General features: G+C 44.5%; 1 protein-coding gene across 1 annotated transcript in view; it reads left to right on the top strand.

The window, feature by feature from the left end:
• The first annotated feature begins 6,705 nt into the window (after positions 1-6,705).
• Positions 6,706-10,683, top strand: part of LOC111966157 (epidermal growth factor receptor kinase substrate 8-like protein 3) — a 31,844-nt gene continuing 27,866 nt past the window's right edge. Inside the window, 5 exon segments of the mRNA XM_070444612.1 lie at positions 6,706-6,710; positions 7,842-7,912; positions 8,129-8,193; positions 8,325-8,530; positions 9,628-9,926. Coding sequence (XP_070300713.1) covers positions 6,706-6,710; positions 7,842-7,912; positions 8,129-8,193; positions 8,325-8,530; positions 9,628-9,926 — 646 coding nt within the window.

Here is a 10,683-nt window from a genome sequence, read left to right as displayed (position 1 = left end):
GGATGAGCTGAGGTTATGATAAATCTAAACCTGTGTCGACACGTCAAAACTGCGAGTGGTAGGGTATTAGGCTGAGGTTATTAGATATGAAAATCCCTGTAACATTGTCGCGTATTAGCTGAGGTTATGATGAAACTGTAACTTGTTCCATAGTACAGTGAGCGTTAGGGTGCGTTGAATCTGTCCACTCACCCCACCTCCTCACACTTGGAACATGAAGACTTGAGCGGATGCGCTGTACGATTCCTGGATCATAACGGTGAGCAGGAGTATGTAGGCACAAGTGTCCAACACAGCCTTGGTGGACTACACTTCCCAGAGACCACATACTCCAGCTCTGCCTGTAGAGAGAACAAGGGTAGGGAAAAGGAGCAGGGAGTTGTAGGCCACAATGTTCCAACACAGCCTTGGCCTGACTACACATTCCCAGAGCACTGACTCCAGCTCTGCCATAGATAGAGAGAACAGAGGGGTAGGGAAAAGGTGAGCAGGGAGTTGTAGGCCCACAAAAGTGGTCCAACACACGCCTTGGGTCTGGACTTACACATCCCGAGCCACTGACTCCACTGCTGCCTTTGAGAGAAACAGAGGGTAGGAAAAGGCTCGAAGCAGGGAGTTGTAGGCCACAAGTGTCCAACACAGCCTTGGTCTGGGACTAACACATCCAGAGGCACTAACTCCAGCTCTGCCTGTAGAAGAGAACAGAGTAGGAAAAGGTGAGCAGGGAGTTGTAGCACAAGATGTCCAACACACCTTGGTCTGGACACCACATCCAGAGGCACTGACTCCAGCTCATGCCCTGTAGAGAGAACAGAGGGGTAGGAAAAGTGAGCAGGGAGTTGTAGCCACAAGTGTCCAACACAGCCTTGGTCTGGACACACCCATCCCAGAGGCACTACTCCAGCTCTGCTGTAGAGAGAACAGAGGGTAGGGAAAGGCGAGCACGACCCAGCGGAGTTGTTAGCACAAAGTGTCCAAACACAGCCATTAGGTCTGGACTACAATCCCAGAGGCACTGACCCAGCCTCTGCCTTAGAGAGAACAGAGGGGTAGGGAAAAGGTTGAAACAGGGAGTTGTAGGCACAAGTGTCCAACACAGCCTTGCCGTCTGGACACACAAAGCCCAAGCACTGACCCCAGCCTCTGCCTGCTAGAGAGAACAGAGGGGTAGGAAAAGGTGAGCAGGCGAGTTGTAGGCACAAAGTGTCCCAACACAGCCTTGTTCTGGACTACACATCCCAAGGCACTGACTCCAGGCTCTGCCTGTAGATGAGAACAGAGGCGTAGGGAAAATGTGAGCAGGAGTTTTAGCACAAGGTCCAAACACAGCCTTTGGGTCTGGACTACACATCCAGAGGCACCCCGAACTCCCAGCTCTGCCTGTAGAGTAGAACAGAGGGTTAGGAAAAGGTGAGCAGGGAGTTGTAGCACAAGTGTCCAACACAGCTTGCCGTCTAGGACTACACATCCCAGAGGCACTGACTCCAGCTCTGCCTGATAGAGAGAACCAGAGGGGTAGGGAGAAAGGTGTAGCAGGAGTTGTAGGCAACAAGTGTCCAACACAGCCTTGGTCTGCACTACACATCCCGAGGCCACTGACTCCAGCTCTGCCGTAAGATGAGAACTTACGCCACGTGCACGTGCTAGTCGCGAAACTCTGAAACTTGCTAACTGGTGAAAGCGGCAACGTGTAAAACGACAACCAGTTCCGTTTATGCAAAGTCGCGAAACGTTCAGAAGTTCCTAGCATGTGAACGTGGCAAAAGGCACACAGCGTGGATTCATGAGGTTGCTGGAACCGATGCAGGTCAATGCTAATACAAGTTATACCATACCCAATATCAACTGATTTCTAATTGACTCATTATGTGTTCTCAAAACCATCCCCCCTCTATAGCATACATACAGTGGGCAAAAAAGTATTTAGTCAGCCCAATTGTGCAAGTTCCATTAAAAAGATAGGTGAAATTTTCAGCATAGTTCTACATTCAACTATTGACATGACAAAATGAGGGAAAAAAATCAGAAAACACATTTGTAGGATTTTTTATGAATTTATTTGCAATTATGGTGGAAAATAAGTATTTGGTCAATAACAACAAGTTTCTCAATACTTTGTTATATACCCTTTGTTAGATGACAGAGGAAGTTCTAACACAAGTTTTCACCCTGTTGGTTGCTCCTCATGATTCTCTAGAGCAGTATGTGGCTTTCTGCCCGGATTCACCCAGTCTGGTTGTCTAATTGGCACTCAGACCTTGATGTTTACGAACCATCCTGTTGCCGCGTAGCCATTCCCGTGTTTGGACATGCATGTGGACCCCCGTTCCTTCAAACGTTGATGAGGCTTTATTTTCCAGTCTCTGGCTCATAGCGTGGTTCTGTTTTTGACCCACGTTCTGGAAGCCCACGGGGTGAGATATTGCGGGAGCCCAGTCGGGGAGATTATCAGTGGTCTTGTATGTCTCCATTTCCTAATAATTGCTCACAGATTGATTTCTTCAAACCAAGTTGTCTTACCTATTGAGATTCAGTCTTTCCCAGCCTGGTGCAGGTCTATAATTGTTTCTGGTGTCCTTTGACAGCTCTTTGTTCTTGCCATAGTGGACGTTTGAGTGTGAAGTTTGAGGTTGTGGACAGGTGTTCTTTTATATGATAACAAGTTCAAACAGGTGCCATTTAATACAGGTAAGAGTGGAGGACAGAGGAGGCCTTCTTAAAGAAGAAGTAACAGGTCTGTGAGATCCAGAATCTTTCTTGTTTGTAGGTGACCAAAATACTTAATTTTCCACCATATTTGCTAATAAATTCATTAAAATTCAGTACATGTGATTTTTGGATTTTCTTTTCTTATTTTTGTCTGTCATTAGTATGAAGTGTATTTGATGAAATTCAAGCCTTCTCTTATCTTTTTAAGTGGGCGAGAACTTGCACAGATTGGTTGGCTGACTAAATACTTTTTTTTACGCCCACTGTTATGACTAAGAGGACTGAACTTTGATACTCCACAGGATGAGTGTTGTTGTCACAGCATTCGACACAGACAGGAAAATTACGAACACGGGCGTACAACAGCTGACATGTCTGTTACCGACAATGCATCTATTACAGAGACAGTACCTTATTGGTCTTCATATACAAATAACATAGGTACCAAAATTGTACATTGTCTAGAGACAGTGACAGTTGGTCACCTTGGTCTTCATATACAAAAACAACAGATACATTGATCTCGAGACAGGTGAAGTGGCTACCTTATTGTCTTCATATACAAATAACAATAGTACATTGTACATGTCGATAGAGACAGGTGACATTGTACCTTGTCTTCATAGTACACATAACAACAAAGATACACTTGTCTAGAACAGGTGACAGTTGGCTACTTGGTCTCATATACAAATAACACAGATACATTTGTCATACGAGACAGGGGTGACATTGGCTACCTTGGTCTTCATATACAAAATAAACAGACGATACATTGTTAGAGACAGGTGACAGTTGGTTACCTTGTCTTCATATAACAAATAACAACAGATAATTTGTCTAGTAACAGGTGACAGTTGGCCTACCTTGGTCTTCATATACAAATACAACAGATACATTGTCTAAAGAGACAGGGTGAAGTTGCTACCTTGGTCTTCATATACAATAACAACAGTACATTGTTAGAGAAGGCTGACAGTTGGCTACCTTGGTCTTCATATACAAATAACAACAGCATACATTGGTCTAGAAAGACACGTGACAGTTTCGGTACCTTGGTCTTCATTAAAATAACAACAGAACAATTGTTAGAGACAGGTGACAGTTTGGCTACCTTGGTCTTCAATATAGCATAACACAGATACATGTCTAGAGACAGGTGAAAGTTGGGCATACTTGGGTCTTATATCAAATAAAACAGATACATTGTCTAGAGACAGGTGACCAGTTGGTTACCATTGAGTCTTTCATATACAAATAGACACAGATCATTGTCTAGAGACATGACAGTTGGCTACTTGTCTTTCATATACAATACAACCAGATACATTGTCTAGAGACAGGTGCCCAGTTGGCTACCTTGGTCTTCATATACAAATAACAACAGATACATGTGTCTAGAGACAGGTGACAGTTGCGTTACTTGTTTCATATACAAATAACAACAGATACAGTTGTTAGAGACAGGTGACAGTTGGCTACCTTGGTCTTCATATACAAGTAACAAAGATCATTGTCTAGAGACGGTGACAGTTGGCTACCTTGGTCTCAATACATAACAAAACAAGGAAAATACTTGTCTAGAGACCAGTGACAGTGGCTACCCTTGCGTCTTCATTAACAAATAACAACAGATACATATGCTAGAGTGACAGGTGACAGTTTGGCTACTTGGTCTCATATACAAATAAAACAGATACTGTCTAGAGACAGGTGCAGCATTGGCTTAGTAAAAACAATAACAGTCTCTACATGGCTACTGGTCTTCATATACAAATACAACAGTACATTGTCTGTGGCAGTGACAGTTGGCTACTGGTCTTCAGATCAAATAGATCGTTGCTGGGACAGGTTATCACTACCCTGGCTACTATCAACGATACCAGATAACATGCGCTGGTGCAGGCAGACACGTGGCCCTTGGCTCCGAGCTTGCAGCTGGTACCTCCCTACCCCAGGAATCCTTCCCACGCTGATACGCCCTCAGCTAGACCAGTCTTCCAGTTCGTACCTCGCGTCCAATCACACGTAACAGGATGCTTAGTAGATGTGAGACAAGGTGGTGTTAAGCAGTGTTTTGGGGAGACATGACTCTTATTCTACATGACGGACAATCATACGAGAGTCACCACAATACATTTCAATCTGAATGTTCAGAATTACCTTACTCCACCCTGTACTGGAAGCTGTCAGGCTGTTTGTTCATCGTTTCAGAATACTCCTTCCTTTGCACTGAAAGATTGCTTTACCATTAGCCTAGGTCTATGATAGAGCTCATAAGATGAATTAACCATTAGGCCTAGTGCTCACTGAAAGATTGAATTGAAGCAATTGACTTAGTGCATACTAAAGATTGAATTGAACCAATAGGCTTAGTGGTAAACATGATTGGAGGTGTGAACTATGAACTCACTGTATATGGACTTGGCACTGGGTCTGGTCATACTGGACCTCTGAGAGGGGGGATCCTCTGAGGGAACCCCTACAACACACACACACACACACCCATACAACTCGCTGTTGTACTTATAGGCCAATACAACATTATTGTATGTCGTCTGACACTAGATCAACAAGCATCTGTAGAGTGCAGTACTGTTAGCAATGTTCAGATCAACTAACACTAAAACACTAACACTAACACTAAAAGGAAGTGTTAGGACTGCCACTCAATATAATGTATCATTTATATAGTTAAAGGGAGTGTTAGGACGTGTCACCAATAAATGTATCATTATATAGTTAAAGGGAGTGTTAGGACTGTCACTCAATATAAATGTATCATGTATATAGTAAAAGGGAGTGTTAGGACTGCACTCAATATAAATGTATCATTTATATAGTAAAGGAGTGTTAGGACTGTCACTCAATATAAATGTATCATTTATATAGTAAAAGGGAGTGTTAGGACTGTCACTCAATATAAATGTATCATTTATATAGTAAAAGGGAGTTTAGGACTGTCACTCATATAAATGTATCATTTATATAGTAAAAGGGAGTGTTAGGACTGTCACTCAATATAAATGTATCATTTATATAGTAAAGGGAGTGTTAGGACTGTCACTCAATATAAATGTATCATTTATATAGTAAAAGGGAGTGTTAGGACTGTCACTCAAATAAATGTATCATTTATATAGTAAAAGGAGTGTTAGGACTGTCACAATATAAATGTATCATTATATAGTAAAAGGGTTTAGGACTGTCACTCAATATAAATGTATCATTATATAGTAAAAGAGTGTTAGACGTCATCTAAGTATCATTTATATAGTAAAGAGTTTAGAACTGTCTATAATATCATATTATAGTAGCCTAAAGTGGAGTTTGTAGTTTATATACAGTCCATTTCCTGAGGACGCCCAGATATATAAGGAGGCTGACTGTATCAATACTGTTTTCCTTGAACAGTCACATCCATTAATAATCAAGACGATGAGAATACAGATGTATACTGTACCTTGGTTGAGAGGGAAACGGCCCGCTATTATTCCGGAACATTCTTCTTTTTTGGGGGGGGGGGGGGGAATCGTGACGTCACCAATCTGCAAAGGGCAAAGGTCATGGTAGTGTATCAACAGGTGAAACAGTGTGTGACCGTGGCCTGCTTTGATCACAGGACAGGAAAAGATGTACAGGGAATCCAGCATAGAAAACAGAAGTCCCACGCGCGCCACAGAACGATGATCATTCAGCTCGAGTTCTATAGAAAAGCTCACACACACACCACACCTTTATTTCTGACTGAGTGACAGTCTTACAAGCCAACAGTAATAGGAATCCAGAAAGTGTGCCAATCACGCTGACTTAGTCAAAAGGAAACCAAGAAGTACACATACACTTTCCATCAGTCAGACACTAGTTAATCACTACCAAGAATAAAGAATATAACACTTGCTACACCTCTGTTCACACACCAGCACATATCCCATGGTTAAGGTTTTAAGGTGAAATAGGTCAGATAAAACATGTTGACAAGAAAGCAAATCATGAATGAGGTAATTCTTGAAATGTGAAGTGATTGTCATGTGATAGTTGCCTAAAATCTAAGTAATATTTCAGGTCTAATCATTCTCGTCGCTGGAACATTTTCAAACAGCAATACAAAGAACTGATAAGGCTTTATAAAAAGGGCATGGCAAGACCCCTAAACACCTCAATGTTCTATTCAGTCAGCCAGCTGACACACCTCAATGTTCTATTCAGTAGCAGCTGACACACCTCATGTTTATTCAGTAGCAGCTGACACACCTCAATGTTCTATTCAGTCAGCAGCTGACACACCTCAATGTTCATTCAGTCAGCCGCTGACATACCTTCAATGTTCTATTCAGTCAGAGGCAGCTGACGACACTCTCAATGTTCTATTCGGTCAGCAGCTGACACACCTCAATGTTTCTATTCGTCAGCAGCTGAAACTCAATGTTCTGATTCCGCGGTCAGGCAGCTGAACACACCGTCAATGTTCTATTCGGTCAGCAGCTGACACCTCAATGTTCTATTTAGTCAGCAGCTGACACACCTCAATGTTCTAGTCAGTCACAGTCATCATCCCGCTAACCTCAATGTTCTAGGTCAGCAGCTTCTATTGCAGTCAGCAGCTGACATACCTCAACGTTCTATTCGATCAGCAGATGACACACCTCGAATTTCTAACAGTCAGTCCAGCTGACACACCTCAATGGTTCTATTCGTCACACTGACACAACCTCAATGGTATTTTCGTCTAGCAGCGTGACACAACCTCAATTCTATTCCAGTCAGCAGCTGACACACCTCAATGTTCTATTTTCAAGTCAGCAGACAGTTAACCGCCGGTGATGATACATTTATATTGAGTGACAGTCCTAACACTCCCTTTAACTATATAAATGATACATTTATATTGAGTGACAGTCCTAACACTCCCTTTAACTATATAAATGATACATTTATATTGAGTGGCAGTCCTAACACTTCCTTTTAGTGTTAGTGTTAGTGTTTTAGTGTTAGTTGATCTGAACATTGCTAACAGTACTGCACTCTACAGATGCTTGTTGATCTAGTGTCAGACGACATACAATAATGTTGTATTGGCCTATAAGTACACAGCGGAGTTAGTAATGGGTGTGTGTGTGTGTGTGTTGTAGAGGGTTCCCTCAAGAGGATCCCCCCTCTCAGAGGTCCAGTATGACCAGACCCAGTGCCAAGTCCATATACAGTGAGTTCATAGTTCACACCTCCAATCATGTTTACCACTAAGCCTATTGGTTCAATTCAATCTTTTAGTATGCACTAAGTCAATTGCTTCAATTCAATCTTTCAGTGAGCACTAGGCCTAATGGTTAAATTCAATCTTTCAGTGAGCGCTAGGCCTAATGGTTAAATGCAATCTTTCAGTGAGCGCTAGGCCTAATGGTTAAATGCAATCTTTCAGTGCAAAGGAAGGAGTATTCTGAAACGATGAACAAACAGCCTGACAGCTTCCAGTACAGGGTGGAGGTAAGGTCAATTCTGAACATTCAGATTGAAATGTATTGTGGTGACTCTCGTATGATTGTCCGTCATGTAGAATAAGAGTCATGTCTCCCCAAAACACTGCTTAACACCACCTGTCTCACATTCTATCCTAGCATCTGTTTACGTGTGAGTTGGACGGCCAGGAGGTACGCAACCTGGAAGACTGTGTGACYAGGCTGCAGAGGCTGGAGGCCAAGGGCCGTGTCTGGGGACAGGAGGTGATCCTGGAGGTCCAGGGAGGATACCTTCAGCTCAACGACATCGAGACCAAGGTAGCCAACTGTCACCTGTCACCACCCAACACCCTAACCCACTCACCGTATCAGTACTATGTCTTTACACAACACCCTAACCCCTTCCACCGTGTAGTTCGACCGTGTCTGTTACACAACCCAAACACCCTACCCTCACGTGTATCAGTACCGTGTCTGTTTACCCAACACCCTAACCCTCACCGTTAGTCAGACCTCTGTTACCCAACACCTAACCCCTCGACTGTGTAGTCCAGTACTGCTGTCTTGTACACAACACCCTAATCCCCTCACCTGTATCAGTAACCGTGTGCTTTACCCAACACCCTACCCCTCACCGTGTCAGTCAGTACCGTCTTTACCCCAACACCCTAACCCCCTCACCGTGTAGTCCATACCGTGTACCCAACACCCTAACCCCCGTCACCGTATCTCAGTACGTGTTGTCCTTTACCCAACACCCTAACCCCTCACCGTGTAGTCAAGTACCGTTCTACACACCAACACCCAACCCCTCACCGTTGTAGTCTACCGTCTGTTACACAAACCCACACCCAACCCCTCACCTGTGTAAGTCAGTACTTGTCTGTTACACAACACCCTAAACCCCTCACCTTATCAGACCGGTCTGTTAACACAACCCACACCCCTACCCCTCACCGTGTATTCGTACCGTGCTGTTAAACAACCCAACACCCTAACCCCTCACCGTTATCCAGTACCGTTCTGCTAAACAACCCAACACCCTAACCCCTCACCGTTAGTCAGTACCGGGCTGTTACCTAACCCCACGCCCAACCTCACCCCCAGATTCCAGCCTCACTGCTCAGACCCTCGCATCACCCCAGCCCTACTCCTCCACTCCTCCCCAGACCCTCCACCCCCAGACCCTAGCCTCACCCCCAGACCCTAGCCTCACCCCCAACCAGCCTCACCCAGACCCTAGCCTCACCCCCAGACCCTAGCCTCACCCCCAACCCTAGCCTCACCCCAGACCCAGCACCTCACCCCCAGACCCAGCCTCACCCCCAGACCCAGGGCCTACACCCCCAGACCAGCCTCACCCCAGACCCTAGCCTCCACCCAGACCCTAGCCCTACCCCCAGACCCTAGCCCTCACCCCCAGACCCAAAGGCCTCACCCCCAGACCCTAGCCTCACCCCAGACCCAGCCTCACCCCAGACTGTATACCATACTTTAAGTGCATTGTTTCGTCTGGTTTAACCAGCCACCTGTTCCCTAACCTGTTATACCAGACTTTAGTGCTATTCTGTTTGGATTCCAGCTACCATTTTAGAGTACATTTAAAATGTTTCTCAGTCATTCGATGTTCGTACATGATTTGTCTGGTAGACATTTTAAACCATGTGCTGAACGACGTGGAGTTCTTCATGGGAAAGTAGCCGCTCCTAATGAGAGAAGAACACAAGAAGAAAAAGAAGAAGAAAAGCGCAAAGCCAAACGGTGATTTAAGTCAAATTATCTCCAATCAGTGTGGAAACACTGGTCCCAGATCTGTTGTGACAGTTAGCCTCATCCCAGATCTGTTTGTTGACAGTTAGCCTCATCCCAATCTTTTTAGCCAGTTAGCCTGGTTCCAAGATCTGTCTGTGACAGTTAGCCTGTCCCAGATCTGTTCTTGATGACATTAGCCTGTCAACAAACAATCTGACCAGGCTAACGTCATCAAACAATCTGGACCAGCAACTGATCAACAAAACAGATCTGGGACAGTTAGCCTTCAGTCCCAGATCGTTTGTTGATAGTTAACCTGCGTCCACATCTATGTTTTACCAGTTAGCCTGGTCCCAGATCTGTTTGTACCAGTTTAGAGCCTGGTCCCAGATCTGTTTTGACTTAGCCTGTCCCAGATCTGTTTTTACCAGTAGCCTGGTCCCAGATCTGATTGTTGCCAGTTAGCCTGTCCCAGATCTGTTTGTGACAGTTAGCCTGGTCCCAGATCCTGTTTGATAGACAGTTACGTCCTGGTCCCAATCTGTTTGACAGTAGCCTGGTCCCAGATCTGTTTGTTACCAGTTAGCCTGGTCCCAGATCGTTTGTTACCAGTTAGCCTGGTCCCAGATCTGTTTGTACCATTAGCCTCGTCCCCAGATCTGTTTGTGTCAGTAGCCTGTCCCAGATCTGTTTTACCAGTGTAGCCTAAGTCCCAGATCGTTGTTAAGTTACCAGTTAGAGCCTCTCGCACACACAACACTGTGTT

The sequence above is a fragment of the Salvelinus sp. IW2-2015 genome, linkage group LG7 (genome assembly GCF_002910315.2).
Source record: "Salvelinus sp. IW2-2015 linkage group LG7, ASM291031v2, whole genome shotgun sequence".
Lineage (NCBI taxonomy): Eukaryota > Metazoa > Chordata > Actinopteri > Salmoniformes > Salmonidae > Salvelinus > Salvelinus sp. IW2-2015.
The sequence above is the reverse complement of the archived record's forward strand: the minus strand, read 5'-3'. Positions and strand labels throughout refer to the sequence as shown.